Source organism: Danio rerio, chromosome 23 (assembly GCF_052040795.2).
Source record: "Danio rerio strain M-AB ecotype USA chromosome 23, GRCz13ab, whole genome shotgun sequence".
Classification (NCBI taxonomy): Eukaryota; Metazoa; Chordata; class Actinopteri; order Cypriniformes; family Danionidae; genus Danio; species Danio rerio.
This window is the reverse complement of record NC_141043.1, coordinates 24,657,986-24,679,165: the sequence shown is the minus strand read 5'-3', so window position 1 is coordinate 24,679,165 and position 21,180 is coordinate 24,657,986. Positions and strand designations below refer to the sequence as shown.

General features: G+C 35.1%; 1 protein-coding gene across 46 annotated transcripts in view; it reads right to left on the bottom strand.

Annotated features, from left to right (window-relative positions):
• arhgef10lb (Rho guanine nucleotide exchange factor 10 like b) overlaps nt 1–21,180 on the bottom strand; it is a 101,255-nt gene that overhangs the window by 31,412 nt on the left and 48,663 nt on the right. For 30 of the 46 annotated variants that reach the window (XM_087307076.1, XM_087307087.1, XM_087307079.1 and 27 more), the window contains 5 exons: nt 19,218–19,390; nt 16,746–16,861; nt 9,628–9,755; nt 6,929–7,029; nt 6,646–6,767 (listed from right to left, as the gene is read on the bottom strand). In XM_087307076.1, coding sequence (XP_087163202.1) covers nt 6,646–6,767; nt 6,929–7,029; nt 9,628–9,755; nt 16,746–16,861; nt 19,218–19,390 — 640 coding nt within the window. Of the gene's footprint in view, nt 1–6,645; nt 6,768–6,928; nt 7,030–9,627; nt 9,756–16,745; nt 16,862–19,217; nt 19,391–19,723; nt 19,766–21,180 lie in introns of all 46 variants that reach the window. The other 16 variants (XM_087307056.1, XM_087307063.1, XM_087307082.1 and 13 more) reach the window with 1 other exon arrangement.

Below are 21,180 nucleotides of genomic sequence, written 5' to 3'. Positions count from 1 at the left end.
TTCAAGATACTATTGCTAAAGTATATGCGCTAGAGCTCCACCACTCTCACTGACAGAGCTGTAATAAATACAAAATGCTGTTTTTTTTAAAGGGGAGCAGCTACTCTGTTTCTTCAAGTCACAGTTCAAACTAAGGGCTCTATTTTAACGATCTTGGCGTAAAATCTAAATCGCATGGCACAAAGGCATTAAGAGCATGTCCGAATCCACTTTTGCTATTGTAAGGATGGAACAATACCCTCTGTGCCCTGGCGCATGATCTAATAGTGTTTTGATCTTGTTCTCTTAATGAATTATGGGTGTGTTTTGAGTATAACATGCTTTAAACCAATCAGAGTCTCATCTCCCATTCTCTTTAAGATTTAGTTGTGTCGTGCCATGGCGCATTTGCTATTTACATGACAGACTTTGCAAGCGGAAAAACTGAATGCTTCATTAGCAAGAAAACTGTTAAACAGATCATCTGCAGCGTGAGGATAAAGAATGAGCCTCCTTCATTCGGCTTCTGTACTTTCTCTTTCATTTCACTCTTAACTCCTTTACTTTCATGGATAAGCAAACGGTGTTGTACACAATTCACTGAAGAAATCCATTAGCCTACATATATCATTTTGTTTGTTAAGCGCAAAGATTTGTTTCAAAACTATGTCTAAATTCAGTTCTTATTTTTAGCAAACGAATAAATGAGCAATAATCCAAACACACATCCTAATCTTAGGCCCCATATGGTGATGCATGCATCTCCAAATCCCGACAGGTGGACAAATCTAAGCTTGCTTTTAATAAAAACAAATAGAAATATGCATATTATAAATAATACTACTAATAACCATAGCATTATTCAAATGCAAGCAGTCATGAATAAACTGAAAAAGCCATTGGATTTCTCTTTTTTTGCAAATGGATTTGCTATTTAAACAAATTGGTGCAAAACGTGAAAATTAGGGTTGGGCTGGTCTGAAAATTACAACAAGTTGTGTCAAACGCATCTTGGGTCTTTTTGTGCAGAGTGTAAGATAGGGCCCATAGTCACACATTGAACAAAATGCAGATTTCAAAGCACTTCAAGGGATAATTAACATTCACTTTTTTAGTAGTAATCTGTACCTTTAGGGTGCGAACATGGACCAAATGTGTAAAAACAGCACTAACGTTTACCAGAAATAGCCAATTTGCACTGAAAAATTTAGGTACATATTTCGTTTTATCCTTTTGAATTTTAATGAAGCCACCAAATCATAAATGTGGATGTGCACATTTTATGTTTCCTTATTTGCTGTCTTCATTACTGTATGTGAAATGTACTAGCTGATTCATTCATTTATTTTATTTTTGGCTTAATCCCTTTATTAATCTAAGGTCACCCCAGCAAAATGAACCACCAACCTATCCAGCATATTTTTTATGCAGCGGATGTCCTTCCAGCAGCAACCCATCACTGGGAAACACCCAAACACTCCCATTCACACACATAAACTATAGACAATTTAGCCTACCCAATTCACCTATAGCGCATGTCTTTGGACTGTGGGGGAAACCGGAGCACCTAGAGAAAACCTATGCGAACAGGGATAGAAAATGCGAACCCTAAACATAAATGGCAACTGACCCAGCCAGGGCTCGAACCAGCGACCTTCTTGCTGTGAGGGGACATCGCTACCCACCGTGCCACTGCGTTGCCTGTTCTAGCAATTCCTGAGTAAAAATTTGTTTTACACTAAATGCTCTTAGTGTACCTTAAATCCATAGGATAATAATCCCGTTTGTTCTTGGTCAACTGCATCTGGATAAAACATTACTGGTAGTTTGGAGCTTTCATGATGACCCAATTTGCATATTTTAACAAGACCTTATCTGTGTTACCCAGCAACATTATATCACAGACAAAATCAGCAGCACTTGCAAAAAATGGTTGAATACACTGCAAAAATCAGCAAGCCACTCGCTGAGAATGAATATGAAACATTAACATGAACACAATTGCAGTTCAGTGGCAAATCATCACAGAGCTATGAAAGCAAAAATAGTCAATGGGAGATCAGAACTAACAAAGATCCTCCAAATTGGATCGACATAAGGTCTTGATTAAAAAAAGTGAAGTCCTGTGGATTGAAAATACCGCCCAATGTTGTGAAGTTGCACACAGACCTGAAGGTGCGGAATAGCAATGGCGCACTAAACAGAGGATCAAAGGTGTATGTAAATGTATGGCAACATGTGTTTGATTCAGTCGCCTTGTCTGATTGCAAGCAGTATGTTAGAAAGATTGCCAGCTCACCATGTTGTGCTGAACTGATAAGACAGATAAAGGTTTCGGATGCTGGCCAAGCAATAAGCCGTCAATTATAGTCTAGCACATGCATACAAATGAAATCCTGAATCTAAATCTGAGTACAATCTGCCTTGTCCTAGATCAAACACTGACTACCCAGAGGAAATTTTTTTTCCCTGTAGCTCCAGGAAAACATTGCTCATAGGCTGGCAGTTAAGGGTTATTTCAATATCAACTCTCAGATGCGTCTTCTAAATTTATGTAGGAGAAGTAAACAGATGGAAAGCAGACGACGGGTTTTATATAGTACAAAATGTACAGTTTGAGTTCATGCTGAAATCTTTTAATGGCTTTACACTGTAGGTTTTCTAAAAGATGTAAGAAGCAAGAGTCTTCAGATGATTCTGATTTTATCTAATTGCCATCTAGGACATGGGTTTTTAAACTTTTTTTAGGCTTTTTGATGTCAAAAAGTCTCAAAAATGACCCTCTTGAGAGAGACCCTCTTTCTAAACTAGAAAAGCAGTTGCAGTATATATATATATATATATATGTACACGTACAAGACTTATCACTAAGGAGAAAACTGTGAGAAAAGAGTTTAATGTTATAATAACATCATGATAAATATGATATTATCTTTTATCATCTCTGTTTACAGTTGGCGTGGGTTTCCTACGTGTGCTGTGGATTCCCCACAGTCCAAAGACATGCGCTGTAAGTGAAAATTGGGTAAATTAATTTTAAATTTTTTAATTTGCGTGTGTGTGTGAAAGTGTGTGGGTGTTTCCAATTACTGGGTTGTGGCTGGAAGGGCATCTGATGCGTAATACATATGCTGGGATAGTTGGCAGTTCATTCCGCTGTGGCGACCTCTGGTAAATAATGGACTAAGCCGAGGGAAAATGAATAAATTAATCTGTTTATCTCTATTTATTATATTGTACGCATATACACTACCTGACAAAAGTCTTGTCGCCTATTTAAGTTTTAGGAGCAACAAATAATACCTTGACCTCTAGTCGGTCATTTGGTATTAGAAGTAGCTTAAATGAAAAGCAAAGGCCTCTAGATTATGCTTATTTTACCAAAATAAAATATGCTCATGCCTTAATTGTTAATATTTAATCAGGACAGTAAGGTCTTACTTTGCATAGACAAAAATTTTGTCACTTAACAGAAAAAAATGCACAGTATAGAATATAAATTCATGATGCAGAGGGAAAATAATTAATATTGTGTATTGTGTGACTCCCATGAACTTGGACGACTTCATCCATACATCTCTGCAATGACTCAAATAACGTATTAAGTCATCTGGAATGACAAAGAAAGCGTTCCAGAGCTCCCAGAGTTCATCAAGATTCTTTGGATTCATCTTCAGTGCCTCCTCCATCATCTTACCCCAGACATGCTCAATAACGTTCATGTCTGGTGACTGGACTGGCCAATCCTGGAGCACCTTGACCTTATTTGCTTTAAGGGACTTTACATTTACATTTACATTTACATTTAGTCATTTAGCAGACGCTTTTATCCAAAGCGACTTACAAATGAGGACAAGGAAGCAATTTACACAACTAAGAGCAACAATGAATAAGTACTAAAGGCAAGTTTCAGGTCTGTAAAGTCTAAGAAGGGAAGTGTTAGTAGTTTTTTTTTTTTTTTTTTTTTTGTACAGTTAGTGTGATATTCAGAGGCAATTGCAGATTAGGAAGTGAAGTGGAGACTAAATAGTTGAGTTTTTAGTCGTTTCTTGAAAATAGCGAGTGACTCTGCTGTTCTGATGCAGTTAGGGAGTTCATTCCACCAACTGGGCAGATTGAGCGTGAGCGTTCGCGAAAGTGATTTTTTCCCTCTTTGGGATGGAACCACGAGGCGACGTTCATTCACAGAACGCAAGTTTCTGGAGGGCACATAGATCTGCAGAAGTGAGTGCAGATAAGAAGGTGCTAGGCCAGAAGTCACTTTGTAGGCAAACATCAGAGTTTTGAATTTGATGCGAGCAGCAACTGGCAGCCAGTGCAAACGGACTAGCAGCGGAGTGACATGTGCTCGTTTAGGTTCATTGAAGACAACTCGTGCTGCTGCATTCTGGAGCAGTTGAAGAGGCTTGATAGAGTTAGCTGGAAGCCCAGCTAGTAGAGAGTTGCAGTAATCCAGTTTGGAGAGAACAAGAGCTTGAACAAGGAGTTGAGCTGCATGTTCAGATAAGAAGGGTCGGATCTTTCTGATGTTATAGAGTGCAAATCTGCACGATCGAGCAGTTCTAGAAATGTGGTCAGAGAAGTTTAGTTGGTCATCAATCGTTACTCCAAGGCTTTTCACCATTTTGGATGCAGTAATGGTTGCCCCATCCATCTGGATTGAAAAGTTATGGTGTAGAGTCGGGTTGGCAGAAACTACAAGCATTTCCGTTTTTGCGAGGTTCAGCTGAAGATGATGATCTTTCATCCAGTGTGAAATATCCAACAGGCAGGCTGAGATACGAGCTGGAACTGAGGGATCATCAGGATGAAAAGAGAGGTATAGCTGGGTATCATCAGCATAGCAGTGGTAGGAGAATCCATGTCTCTGGATGACTGGTCCTAGAGATGATGTGTAGATGGAGAAGAGAAGTGGCCCAAGAACAGAGCCTTGAGGTACCCCAGTGTTTAGATGCTGTAGGTTGGACACCTCTCCCCTCCAAGACACCCTGAATGACCTGTCAGAGAGGTAAGATCTGAACCATTGTATAACAGTGCCCGCAACGCCCAGTGACTCAAGCGTAGATAGCAGAATCTGGTGGTTGACAGTGTCAAAAGCAGCTGACAAGTCCAGCAAAATGAGGACTGATGATTTAGAGTCTGCTTTAGCCAGTCTGAGATCCTCCACGACCGAGAGCAGGGCAGTCTCAGTTGAGTGGCCTTTCTTAAAACCGGATTGCTTGTTGTCCATGAGATTGTTTTGAGTAAGAAAGTCCAGGACTTGATTGAACACTACTTTCTCCAGAATCTTGGCCATGAATGGAAGCAGGGATACTGGTCTGTAGTTTTCAAGTAGCGTATGGTCCAGGTTGGGTTTCTTTAGCAGTGGGGTTACCCTAGCCTGCTTAAATGTAGTGGGGAATAAACCAGAGTTAAGCGATGTGTTAATTATGTGAGTCAGTGTTGGTATGACTGCAGGAGAGATGGCTTGCAAGAGATGAGAGGGAATGGGATCGAGTGGACAGGTGGTTGCATGGCTAGATAGCACAAGTTTGGACACCTCAGACTCAGAGAGCTGAGAAAAAGAGGTGAGTGTGTGTGGTGTTGGTGTTGTATCTTGCGTGTTTGTTGTAGGTGCAGCAAATTGAGCACTGATTTTTGCAGTTTTGGTGCAGAAGAATGTAGCAAAGTCATCAGTAGTAAGTGTGGAGGATGCGGGTGGAGGAGGAGGATAGAGGAGGGAGGAAAATGTTTTAAAAAGTAGGCGAGGATTAGTGGCATTGTTGATTTTCAGACGGTAATACGTCTGCTTTGCAGAAGTAACCTCAGCTGAGAAAGAGACTGATGTGGAGGCTGAAGTATGAGAAAGAGTTCTATCCTGCTGAAGAATTTGTCCTCTTCTGTAGTTTGTAATGTAATGACCAGCACAAATGTGTTGATACCTTAGGCTGTTGATGTTGCCATCCACTCTGCAGATCTCTTGCACGCCCCCATACTGAATGTAAGCCCAACCATGATTTTTCCTTCACCAAACTTGACAGATTAGTCTGAGTAGGTCTTCTGCAGTATTTGTAGTAATTGGGATTCAGTTCAACAGATGATTCATTAGAAAAATCTACCTTCTGCTGATATTCCAAACGATCAACAAGAAGTCAAGTTATTATTTGTTGCTCTTACAACTGGGATTGACAACAAGACGTTTGTCAGGAAGTGTATATTAAATATAATATAATATAATATAATATAATATAATATAATATAATATAATATAATATAATATAATATAATATAATATAATATAATATAATATAAATATAATATAAATATAATATAATATAATATAATATAATATTACCTAACAATAAGCTAAACTAGCTAAATTAAAAGTATAAAAAAATCCACAAGAATGAATTATAAAACATTAAATGTATAATATTTGTGGACCCCTAGAATCTATTGGTCTGAGAATAAACAAACCGCTGCAATTTTTCTTTTCAGAAGGTAAGACAAACTAACCACTTACAATGCACTTTCAAGGTTAGTAAAAGGTGAACATTTATGTTCCAGTTACTTTCAGCAAAATATAAAATAACATGATAACATAACATCTATAGCTGACTAGATTTCTTTCTTAAGTATCCTTGAACACAAATTGTCCCAAAGAGTGATTCATTGCCTCTTCCTTACCTTCAGATCTTGTACTTTTGGGGTAAACACAGGCACCCGGCAGGCCAGTAACGGGCACCAGAATGGAGGCTTAGTCTTTTCATCATCCTCTACACACACCCAGCCAGGCAAGTTCTCCTCTCCTACACAAACGGTAATAAGCTTAGCCAGAGGCACAGTACTGTCACTGAACTCAAAGCTAAAGCTAGCGCAGTTTTTAAAAACATGAGAGTGAATCCATGAAAATAATAAGTGAAAGATTCATGTCAACAACTGTTAGTCATATCTGAGAGGACACACTTACTCAGGGCGATTTTGGCCAGATGCAGACGATTAACCCAGGAGATTTTGCTAATTGGACTGGGCGTACTGAAGACCACTGTGAAACTGACTGGACGGCCAGACCTGTCAACAGATAAACACACACACATGCGCAAACTGTGAAAATCCAAGAAGGATTCAACACAATAAAAATCCAAGTGAAACAAAGCCTCTTTCAGTTCCACACATGACTGAAATTGGTTTGTACAGCTCTATTTGTGCCAAGAGTCACACGAGTTTATGTCTGATGTAAGAGAAAAAACTACACGGAAACAACAAAAAACACAATTCGGCTTAAAGCAAAGGACTTCAACGGGGGGTCCACTGCGCTACAGTGGGGGGTCCGGCAATTACCGTTTGATCTTGAAAATAATTGTTTTGGAAAAAACGGAAGATATGCATTAAACAATACTGAGTTCATTTCAGCCAAAGCTTTAATTGTGTTGCCCATTCTGCAAAGTATAAAGTAATATCTACTGATTATATTGCATTTATTTAAATAATTTACAAGCAATAATACAGAAAAACTGAAATAGGGCCACAGTATTCTGTTATTATGCAATTTAGAATTTAATGCACAGTTGGGGTTTCACTAAAGCGTCACATGATTTTTTATGAATAATGCTAATGTAATTATTTGGTGCTGCAGTCATGGCAAAGGAAGAATTTCTCATTTTTGTTTAATGCAAAAAAAAAAAAAAAAAAGCCTACAAAAATGTAAACTATATAGACCAGAGATGCCCCAACTAGGGCCCGTGGGCCAAAGTTTGCCCATGATAACCTTTGATTTGGTCCACTATTCCATCTGAGAAGAAGAGAGAGAATAATGGGGATGGTTTAGAATGGGTCTGTCATTTTAAATTTACTTTAACCTTTTACTTATCTCTTTTATTGTTAAGGTACAAAAAGCTAACTTAAATGTATTGTTTTAATTTAAATGCTGAAATTTAGTTTAAAATGTACATGCAGCCATCTGACGGATGAAGGATAATACAGAAACTTTGGTGAGCAAGTTTGGTGAGCAAGTTTTTGTTATAGTCAGTGTTATATAGTATATATTTGCTTGAATATATTCAGCACAGAACTTCACTGTGTTATAAATGTGATTGTTTATGTTTTTATTGCAATAAGTTATCATTTAAAAAGTTATACTGCATTAGTTACTAAGATTCGAAGTTATGTTTTCTATTTATTTTTTAATATTATGAAATAAATTATGCAGTTATCGATGGCAACTAGATGTAAAAAATGTTGGTATATTTTTCTTTGGCCTACGGCTCTCAATGATATTTGATTTTTTCTCTTTCAAAGGAAAAATGTTTTTTTGCTCTTCAAAGGAAAAAGTTTGGGCACCCCTGAAAAACAATAATTTACAAAGCATCTAATAATATAATTATATCTCAAATTATTAGTAAAAAATCTATAATAGTAACTTGATCATATTAAATGCTAAAAAAATAAGAAAAACACATACAATTTCAAATAAAATGTAAAAAAAATTAAAGTTCTGAAAGCTGTAAAAATGTATATAGCAGACCCCCTAGTTTTTCCACGATTTCATGATCGCTGAATCCAATGCAAAATCAACAAAAAGTCACAATCTTTCACGATCCTGCAAAATTATTAATTAAACGCAAAATATGTAAATAATCTTATAAAACATCCAATTTCAAACCATATAATCAAATTATACTTATTTCAGTTTGTTTAGTTGTTTTACATGACTTCTACACGTTGCATACGCAGCACATGTGATGTGTAGGAGTGTCTCTCAAAAAATGACATCTCACTACACCCTAATAGACATGGATGAAGCGTGAGTGATTTACATATGAAGGCAACGCAAAGATGCAATTAGACTACCTGTGGCCCAAGTTGGATTTTTGTGCGTTTGATGCGCTTACTGCAAAAGATTGTGAGCAAACATCTAAAAAACGGAGCAATGAAACAGACAGGAAAGCAAGTAGCTTACAGTGGTGGAGATTGGTTCAAGGATGACGGCTGCTGGACTTGACCAAATTGAAAGACATTATTTGTGCATGTAGGGCAGGTATTATGATTTTTATATTTATATATATATATATTTTTATTGGCTAAATTGTTCACAAATTTCTAGGAAAACCCAACACAAAATCTGTCATTTTTATTGCAAAAAATCACATAAAATTTTTTAAAAACTAGGCGGTTTGATATAACAACAGACATTCACTTTTTACAAAGATTTAAAATAAATCTTTTAATAAAGATTTTAGAGTAACTGTGAATTTATTTGTGCATCCATGCTGAATAAATCTGTTCATAAAAAATTAAAAGAACTGACCATAAATTTAAACGATAAAACGATAATAAAAATAACTTGCCCTGTCTCATTAACCACCTAGGTGGTCCCCTGCCTTAAACCATTATAATCCAATAGAGTTCACGGCCATCTGTCTAAAAAGCTGTTCAGCCTGTGTTTAAACCTCCATCTGATCTACAAAGTCTATTGGCTGTATATGGAATAACAGAGCGACACCAAAGAGCCTGTCCAAGACAAATCCAAGAGATGTAAATCCCTCTGCTACAAGTGCAATGAAATGGATGAATGTAACTGTCACATCCACCCACATTTTAGAGGAATTTAACGTGCAGCTCTATTCTGTGTAACCTGTGCCCGCTGGCGTTTGGGTAGTCGGCACTCACTTGTCAGGCTTGCCAGGAACCATCAGCCGCAGACGGCACTTGTTGGCACACTGGATCTCGTCCTCTTTGATGCGGATGAGCCTCTGAAGAGCCATGCACCAGTCCTGTCCCACCGTCGTGTTGAGATTCTGGACACGCACACAGTCACATTTAGACAGCTGTCAGACTGGCTAAGCATCGGTTAGCACACTGCTTTTTCACATTCACAGCATCATTAGTGCAGGGAGAGGTGAGAGGCCGAGAGAGAGCGGCTCAACAGAGTCCGTCGGTGAGTTGCTTTTGTTTCGGTCGCGATCTCGCTTTTAAAGGGATGAATTTAGTGAAGAAATGTCTTTGGGGCGTTAGCATTCTGACGGCATGCTGTGCTTTTAACGGTAAGCTACAACTAAAAAGCTTTATACAGTTTGGTTAATTGTGACTCCTGGACCACAAAGCCAGTCTTATGATGCATGAGTATATTTGTGGCAATAGCCAAAAATACATTTTATTGGTCACTATTATACATTTTTCTTTTAAGCAAAAAATCTGTAGAATATTGAGTAGAGATCATGTCTCATAAACATATGTTGTAAATGTACATTGCTGGTCAAAAGGTTGGGGTCAGTAAGATTTTTAAATGTTTTAAAATAAGCTTCTCCTGCTCACCAAGACTGCATTTATTTCATCAAAAATTCAGAACAAAAGAAAAAATGTGAAATGTTATTGCACTAAAAATAACTGTTCAAAAGTAGTTTATAATTTAACTTAATCATTTATTTCAGGACTTTAAAGATGAATTTTCCTTCAGATCCTTCAGAATTCACTCTAATATTATTATTATTATTATTATTATTATTATTATTAGTATTATTATTATTATTATTGTTATTAATAATAATAATAATAATAATAATAATAATAATAATAATTATAATAATGGTATTAGTAATAAAAGAGTAATAAAATAAATAATGACTGGAGTAATGATTTCCTTTAAAACTACATATAATAAGAAAGCGGTTACTTAGAATTTTAATAAATATTTAACAAGTTAACTTTTTTTTTTTTCATTTAATAAATGCCGCCTTGATGAATAGAATAACTGACCCCACGCTTTTGACCGTTCGTGTACTACTGTAAATATAACAAAACGTTTTTGTTTACACTTTGCTAAGAATTTCATTTGCGTCACATTAAAGGCAATTTTCTCAATATTCAGATTTTTTGAACCCTCAGATTCAAGATATTAAAATAGCTGTATCTCAAAAATAATATTATTCTATCATTGGAAAATTTATTTATTCAGCTTTCAGATTATGTACAAATCTCAATTTCTAAAAATGGACACTTATGATTGGTTTTGTGGTCTAGGGTCACAATTTAATAAAAACGTTACATAACAAAATAAAATATATATTTTAAAAAGTTACACATTATTTTACTGCAGCTATTGCAGGAAAATTTTTATTATCATTTTAATTTAATAATTAATTTAAAATTAAATTAATTTAAAATATTTCCATAAACTATAAACAATAAACTAAAACCAGATTTTTAATTTATATAAAATAAAGGTTCAAATAAAATCAATAAAAAAAGTTTATGAAAACTTCAATAAAAAATCATATGAACTATAAAGACACAATACAAATGACAAATCATGCAACATAATTACTTAAGTGAATGTAAAATAAAAATACTACAATCCTAACTCTATACTAATTTTTTTCACATCCATTTCATCATTAGCTCAGAGATTGGTGAGACTTAAAAGATAAAACATAATAATACTTATAAGAGATAATTTTTTTCATGAAGAAATGTCTCTTGTGTTTGGAGTGTTATGGTTATTTATCAAAATAAAATATACAACAATTAAAAATTATCAAGTAAGTTGGCGAAAAAAAATGTTAGCATTTTTTATTAAATGTAAGTGTAAAATAGCTAAAATGCTACCTAAAATTATTATTACAATATAATATTACAAATTATTACTATATTAACACATTAAAAAAATACATTTTGTAGTTTATATAAAATAAAAGTTACCTTAAAAAACAATCAATAAAATCATTTTATTTTGTGTGTTATTGCTGCGTTACTTTAAGTATAAATTAAATAATTAATTAAATGTAACATTAAAGTAAAAATGCAGCATCATTAGAGTATAGCGGGAGGTGAAAGGGCAAGAAAGTGGCACACGGGGTCCATCTGTGAGCTCATCCACTTTTTCTTTTTTTGTTTCTGTTTCCATATTTTTAGCAGGCCTGCTGTAAATACGATGACTTTACGGAGGAAACGTTTCAGTGTTAGGGGTGTTAGCATTCTGACAGCGTGCTGTGCTTTAATGGTAAAATGTCTCCGAGAAGCTTCATCTCTAAATTCATCCTCCTGAAAGCACCGCCGCTGCAGCCATCATAGCAGAGCTTTTCTTTACAAATCCACCGTCTTCAACAATACATTTCAAGACAATTACTGTCGGACTTCAAATCACCCGCTGTGAGCAATGTTTCTGTTAGTATGCATAATCCACCTTTTGTGTCGACTAGATTTGTGAAATAAAACGTTGCAGATTTCATATTGAAAATAGCTGGCAGTAACCTGTTGGATCTTAGTCAGGGTTTATGTACAATACAGTTTTCAATATTTAATTTTCGGTTAATTAAAACACAGCGGTTAACAGACTATTCTGTCCTACCAAAGCATAAAATAGTCAAAGCTGCAACAATTGAGACATTAAATGATAAATACAACTATGAAAATATAATACACATATGAAATTTTACATAATCATTTAGGGTGACACAGTGGCTCAGTGGTTAGCACTGTCACCTTACAGCAAGAAGGTCGCTGGTTCGAGCCCATGCTGGGTCAATTGTCATTTCTCTGTTTGCATGTTTTCCCCATGTTAGTGTAGGTTTTCTCCGGTAGCTTTGTTTTCCCTCACAGTCCAAAGACATGCATTATAGGTGAATTTAATAAACTAAATTTGTATATGAGTGGATGTTTCCCAGTACTGGGCTGCAGCTGGAAGAGCATCTGCAGTGTAAAACATATGCTGGATAAGTTGGCAGATCATTTCACTGTGGCAAACCCTGATGAATAAGAGACTAAGCCGAAGGAAAATGAATGAATGAACATAATCGTTTATAAAATATGCAGAAAGTGTTTTTATTTTCATTTCTGTATTACATTCGCTTTTTAATGACCATACAAGTTATGAAATATTTAAGTTCAGGAAGAAGAAAACACTAATCTAGTGATCTATTTTTTTTTTAAATGTTAAAATTTTTATGCAAAAGAAACTGAAACATCGTTTGACTGCAAAATAATGGTACTAAACAATACAATATACTTTTTTTGCTCACTTGGGGAATTTTTTCTTGGGCATAATGAATGAAACTAGTATAACTTGTTACAATTTTTACTTTGTATTTGATTTGTGCACATAATAAGCAATCCTTAATCACTTGAAATGCAAAGAACATATAAAAGTTTTGCACTCTCCTACACAACTCTGCAATATCCTTAACCTGAAAATACACATCAACATAACATCAATATGTTTGAATAAAAACAAACCAAAAAAACTCTTTTCTTTGGCTTCAACTGTATGCCTGTTATGTTTAAAACAACCTTCATAGCTGCTTGATGCTGTCTTTGTTTTGTAACTGCGCCTCTTTTTGAACACTCCCTCACCCCTTCTGATCAATATCTTGTGTAGACATCATTAAAACAGCCTGAGGGCTTCCTCAAAGGGACACTTCACCCTGAGAAGCTAAATTTTGTTTACCCATAGAAAAATATCTGAAATGTTCTCATAAAGTTTTAAATTATCATGTATATTCCTCTTCCCTAAAAGGTATAGTTCACAAAAAAACAAAAACAAATGAGCTTTTAATTGACTAATTTTCAGACCATTCAAGATGTACAGTAGGTGACCTGTTTTTCTTCAGTAGAGAGTTAAAGAAGGCTTGGAGCTGAAACTGTGGTCCTTGGTGATTCATAAAATGCTACGGCAAATTTGAGAGTCAAAACAACATGTACATGTAAAAATATATTGACTACATGTGGCTCCTGAACTCATTCAGAGGCGAAATTGGCATAAAAACTGAAGATTATTACTACATTATTACCTTTAGGGTTAGATTTACCAAACAGAGCAAATTTGCAGGAGAGCGCAAATATTACTCTTCACAAGGTACAGTTGATCTACAATGACATCTTGAGTATTGATAAAAAAATGGTCAAAGTTAGCATACTTCTTTAAAATGTAGTTAAAAGCAGTACACATATTAAACAAAAGTATAGTTTTATTTTATTTAGGCCTATTTATTTATTTATCGTTGGTCTTAGGATAAACATATTCACAAAATATTACAGCTTAAACCAATACAGTGAAAAAAACTTTTACAAAATGTGATAGACTTCAGAACCAGACAGCACTCACGCACTCCTGTTCACACACCATACATTCACATACAGTATAGTAAGCCATATGCAACTGTATATGAAGCATTCAGATGCAAAAACCTCTAAACACCATCTGAAATTTTCTTCTACAATGAGCATTTTTATCAGGCTCCTGTGTGTATGTTCAATAATATCACTTTATGGCACAGAATAAGTCCTCTTCCTGGGGCCTCATGTACGAAGACTTGCGTTGAATTCATACTAAAACATTGCATATGCACAAAGCTGTAAATGTGCCTATGCAGTACAAAATTCAGATGAATGAAACGCTGCGCATGCTGACTCCCACCATATTCTTTTAGTACATCCGAATTAACGTGAAACTAAGCGCACATGCACAAACGCAAAACCCTGCCCTGCCTCCTCCCCCGTATAAATATGCTAATTACTCTACCTTGGCCAAACCAAACGAAAAAGCAACGGCAAAAGCAAGCAAGAAGAGAAACTTTGAACAGAATGTGAATTGGAGGTGCTCCTATTGGAGGTAGACCAGAGAAAAACGGTGTTATTTGCAAGTTTGTCATTGGAATGAACTAGTTGAGTGATTTCCACCTGTTTGATCGACAGAGACAACAAAGCTAAAGAGGGAGGACATCAGCAGCGTAGCTCGTAAAGCACATGGCAACATGTTTTGACACTGTCAATCATGATCCCGGTTCGAATCCAGCGTCTGATGAACTCATTCTTCTTTTTTCCCCTATTACATTTCAGATATTGCCTAATCTTCATCACGTGGAAGACAAGTAGGAATCAATAATAAGTCTGTGTATTATGTTAAGCGCATTTGAGAATAACATATTACTTGCACATTTATTGAATGGAAATGTTTCTGATTCACGTTTGCAAATTTGTCTTCAGATGGCGCCTTTATAGCAATGTGCGTGCAGTCGATCGATCCGATTACATTGGGAAAACCGGCGATCGCTGCAAGTTTCGCTTTAATGTTTGGCTTATCAACTGCATGCTATGGAAACCTTATATACCTGCTAATGATCCTGTCCCATACAGATGGCATTGCACAGCTCAAAGATATTTTGTAGTTTGCAATTTAACATGATTGCCTCTAGGAGTCGCCAATAAAAATAAATCAAACACACACAAGAAACACATGTGTGCCAGGCATGAAGTTGGCGTGAACCAACGCACATTCTCACGTTAATTTCATCGTTAGTAAATCCAAACGTGAGCATAAAACTTGGCGTACGCAAAGTTTTTGTGCGTACGCAGCGTTGATACATGAGGCCCCTGGTCTTTAAAGGGGAATATCTCAACATGAACAAAGGAGGCTGAGAAAAATGTTCATTTTCGACTTTCAGACGGCACTTAGAGGTTTTTGCATCTGAACTCTTCATATATGTTCACAAGACGCAAGGAGAACTGACCACAAACTTTCTGAGGAAACTAAGATTGTGCTGATATTACATAACTCACCCTAGTTGTTTGTAGCACCTTTTAATTACTGAAGCAAATACTATATTTGGCACTCATTATGTTCAGACAATGTGTTCTTCTGGCTTTCCAAATAAATATGTTTGAGGGGAAACTTTACTTTAAAATTTTACCATTAGTTCCTCCAACAACAACATTCATTCATTTATTTTCTTTTTGGCTCAGTCCCTTTATTAATAAGAAGTCACCACAGCGAAATTACCTGCCAAGTTATCCAGCATATGTTTTACGCAGCAGATGCTGATTCATTTAAATACCTCCCTCCTATAAAACTTTTCATCTGACCAGGAAACTCCTACAAATACATTTTCAAAGTACTGGGTAACCATCGACTTACCATGAACCCCAAGGACCACTGTTGTACAGATTGTTTTGAAAGTGCATTTAGTTTAATGTTATTTTCTGGTGTTTTGTTCTTCAATTTGAATGTGAACAATTGGAAAATGGAACGGCAGTAAGCCGAAAGAACTGAATGAGCTCGGACACACACTTTTTTGACTACTTCATGTACTATTCGGAGATATTGTTTTATAACAAAGTTCATTTTATATATGCTTTATCTTAAATTTTATGCTTTTTTTTTGGTAAATTACCTGTTTAATAAACAAGAGAATCGGATAAAAGCGAATGGAGTGAAGTACCTTCGAAAAACCAAAGCCACAACCATACATCAGCCAAAAGGCCAGAACAACCACAGTTTCAGCTAAAAAATCTTCTTTAATGCTCCACCAAAGAAAAATGTCAGATATATCTTGAATGCCTTGAGAGTAAGTAAATCAACAGCAAATCGTCCCTTTAAAGGGATAGTTCACCAAAAAAATGAAAATATTGTCATCATTAACCAACCTTCCACTTGTTCTAAATATATTTGATTTTCTTTCTACTGATGAACAGAAAAAAACCTGGTAGCCATCCACTTCCATAGATTTTTTTCTACTGCAATTGTCAATAGCTACAGTTCTCCAAATTTTGTCAAAATATCTTCCTTTGTGGTCGGAAGAGAAGAAAAGTAACTCATAAAGGGTTGGTATCACACGAAGGAAAGTAAATGCTGAGTAAACTTTAATCTTCAATGGTTCAACTGTCCCTTTAAGACCAACTATTTATTTACGCAGCCAAGTGATTCATCAATTATGGAAATATCTGCTTTCACACAAATTCTCTGACAGTCAGAAACTGACCAGGTGTGTGAAAGTGGAAATAATGAAGGATTGTACCTGGTATGATCCCTGCAGGGTGCCAACTAACAACGTGACTTCCTCCACCACAGTGAGATCATGCTGTAACTCCTGCAGTTCCTGGTACAGCCGCGGTGGTCCCAGGAACAGCTTTCCTGAACAAATAGCATTTCCATCATAATCAGTAATTATATTCACATTACAGCTTTGGGCTCTGAAATGATACGCCTCCAGCAAATTCATGCAGCGGACTGGCTGCGCTCAACTAACATTGTAATTCTGTGCAGTATTTGCATCAGGCTGAAAGCTCAAACACAGCAGGAAAGACATGGAGAAGGGGTTGAAGTTTCTGATGTAAAAAAAGAAAGTCAGCCAAGGACTTTCGGTTCATCCTGGAATTAGACCCTCTGTTGTGTCCCCTGACTGTGAGTGTATATGTTTCCCCTGCTGGAGAGTATGAGCTGGTTTTAACACTGGGAAACCTGAGGTTTTCTGAATGAGATGAATGCAGAGCTCACTTTAGATCTGGGAGAGTGATTTGTTAAAAGTAAAGCTTGTGTAACTGCGTGGAAATTTGTTTTGTTGAGCAGCCTCAGAGAACAGTCAAATCTATACACTAATTAATAAGGACAATGACTATTAAAACTATTTAACACTTTTCCCTGCTCTATTAAATTACCACAAATACAAACAATCCACTCTAAGTAATTTACATTTATGCTCCTTCACAATTTATTAACAAGCGTACTCTAATGAGCCTTTTCTTTTAAGGAAAAGCACAAAGTTAATGGTTTGAATCACTCTGACTCATGCACTGAATCGAAAGTCATCATTTTTGGTCTTGTAAAACAACCAATCAGTGACAACATTTATGTAAAGATAATAAAAGTTTCATATATGATATTTAGTATGTAAACTATTACTGGAAATTACTAATTAAAAATATTATTTGAAATAGTTTACTGCATAATACCAATAAAGTACTCATAATTAAAAACTTTTAAACTAACTTTTTTAAACAAGCATATAGAAAAATATTATTATTGTTATAAATAAGATGTATAGAAAACTATAATGATAATATTTTGATTAAATAAACTTTTATAAATACACTACTGGTAAAAAGTTTGGGGTCCGTTTTTAATAATTTTATTTAATAATTTTAATAAAATTATTATGTCCATCAAGGTGGCATTTATAAAAAAATGTCAAATTGTTAAATATTTATTTATTACTTATTGTATGTAGTTTCAAATGAAATGATTACTCCAGTCATTATTGCTTGTATTACTATTACCATTACAAATAATAATAATAATAATAATAATAATAATAATAATAATAATAATAATAATAATAATAATTAATAATAATAATAATAATAATTAATAATAATAATAATAATAATAATTAATAATAATAATAATAATAATAATTAATAATAGAGTGATTTCTGAAGGATCATGTTACTGAAGACTGGACCAATGAAGCTGAAAAATCATCTTTAAAATCACTGGAATAAATGATTAAATTAAATAATGAAATACTTTTGAACAGTTATTTTAAAGTGCAATAACATTTTACAATTTGTTCTGCATTTTTGATTAAATAAATGCAGCCTTGGTGAGCAGGAGAAGCTTATTTTAAAACATTTAAAAATCATGCTGAGCTCAAACTTTAGAACAGTAATGTATATTTTTCATGTATATTATAAATATTAAAGGAAATTATATTCAAATGTTAAAAAAAAACCCAAAATATTTAGAATTTATTATTGAATATATGACTAACTTAAACATTAAAACAAAATAAAATATGTTTTTTCAAAAAATGTAGTCTCTTGAGCTTACTAGACTGCAGTTTAATAAAAAAAATAACATGAAAATATAATTTAAAATTAATTTGAACATCTTAATGTACATCTTATGCTAATTATTCCTGTAATGACATGGCTGAATTTTCAGCACCTTCAATGTGTCATGATTAGAAATTATAACAATTAGCTGATTTGGTGTTAAAGAAACATTTCTTATTATCATCAATAATAAAAAGCTGCACCAAGAGAAACCATTCGGGATTCTTTTATGAACAGTAAGTTCAAAAGAACACAATTTCTTTTTTATGGTATTTTTTTGCAACAGTAAAAAAGCTTTTATGCTGCCACTAAAGGTCAACTTAGATTCTCACTGAATAGAAGCATTCACTCCTTACAAAAAAGCCCAATCTTTTGAACTTGCATATGGATGCACATAAATGCACATAAATTTTTCCTGCTTGTTAAAACACAATTCTTCAGATTTTTTAGGGAATACTTTATTGTTTTATTTTCAAAAGATTTACATTCGTAAAAAAATCAAACACGGGTATTCACTCTTTCCAAAAAAACATACATTTTAGAACAGTAGAAGAGTCATGACCAATTTGCTTGAGCACATGAACCTTCTCCATTACTGGCTTCAAAAGAAAGAAAGAAAAGAAGCACAAAAAAGTAGCACTCTTAAAAATACCAACCTTGGGGGTTGCTGGAGCTCAGACGCCTGTTGCTGCTCTGCTGGAGGATGCTTTCTTTGCGCTGCGGTGTCTCCTGGCCCACCTCCACCACCTGCACCTGCGGCAGGGGGGCAGTCCACTTTACCGCATACTTGGGGCCAATGGGGACGAGGCTGCTGATATCCGGAGGCCCCCTGAATAAACACACAACAATTAACTGAAGACCCGAACTCAAAATAACCAATATTACATAACCAGAAGACATCTGAATGATCTGAGATCCAGGAATCAGGAAGGCAATTAGAGCTTTGTGATCAGGAGGATTCTCAGAGAGCCAAACACCCCCTGCTGTGATTTCGGGGAAATTATTATTCATGTATTCCTCTGTTAAGCATGATCTGCATTGAGAACATCTGGATGAGATTGAGGAATGAAGCCAGAGTTAAATCATTCTGATCTGAAGTCTTTGAAAACAGCATGACCCAGTGGTCATTAATGAAAAAGCCTGGCAGATGAGAGAACGTTACCTTGGCTCGTCAAAGATGTTATCAATGCCTGATTCAATGTATCTAGAAGTCAGTTGAGAGGGAGTTAAAAAGAAGATGGCCTTAATTCATAAATTATGAGCAAATAACTGGATTCCACTTTTCTGTAGCTTTTTACAATTTGAACATCTTAATTCACTTTAATTGACCCAGAAATGAAAAGTCTGTCTACTCTTACTCAACCTCATGTTGTTTTAAAGTTTAAACCCTTTTGACTTTCCTTCATTTGTCAAATGTGAATGTCAGATATGAGTCAGGATGTTTACACTACACTTCTTATAACGAAAGTGAATGGTGACCTCCAAATGACATTAAAGTATTCCAAAACTAGATCATTTCACTCATGCATTATATATTATAAGTCCTCCAAAGTAATGCGATAGCTTTAATTTAAGATCATTATTCACAGAAAAAATGTCTCTGCCACCAAAGCTCTCAAATCTCGTGTGCAATTTAAATATGTGCATATGTTAATCCGCATATGTACACATTTCAATCTGGGACATTGCTATTGGTTATAAAACACAAGGGAACCAATGACTTTAAACATGGTTTGATATGTTTTGACACTTTAGATTCAAACACGCATGAAATCTGAGCAATGAGCTAGAAGAGAATAATGTCAGTGGAAAAAAAAATGTAGCATCTTCTTTCTTGGACACAAAGCTCCAAAATTGTGTGGCTTTAGATTGAACTGGAACATGGCGCATGAGTCATGTGGACTACTTTTATTTTTTTAAGCTTCCCACCATGCACTTTTATTACATATAGAAAAACAACTGCATTAAATGGTTCGTTATCTGCCTTTTTGTGTACTGGAAATGTACTTTTCTCTGAGGTCCACTTATGATATTATCAATATCTTTACATCAAAAAACATTATAGATTGAAGTAGTCTATTTTCTGTACTGATTTGGCCCCCACCCACCACCGAAACACAGATTGTAGACTCAGGAGTAAACATCTACTGCAGAGCTTCTCAAACTCTGAACCCAGAGAGAATTCAATCCAGACTGACCCAACTTCGTTTTATAGTTCAAGAACACTTATTGTGCATATGGGACTAAAAGTATGGATTTGGCCATATTAAACCCATATTAAACTTTTAAATACGATTTCGTCTCTGATATACTTATACAATTGGTCTACTAGTATAACTGGCTAAAGGTTTGGATATATTATTTTTTTATTTAAGTTTGCAAGAACAACTGTTTGCCCACCAACTTAAACTTCTGCATGTAGCTTTGACAGCTCACATCCTTTCTAGATGCACAGTGCTTTGATTTAGGTAAAAATGCAGAAATACTCATATTAAACCATTTGTTATAACAGATATTGCAAAAAATTCCATAAAATAAAACATTTAGTCACACTTGTGTGATGCAACATTACTTTTGGATTTTATATAGTCAACACAGCACCATCTAGCTTCAATCATT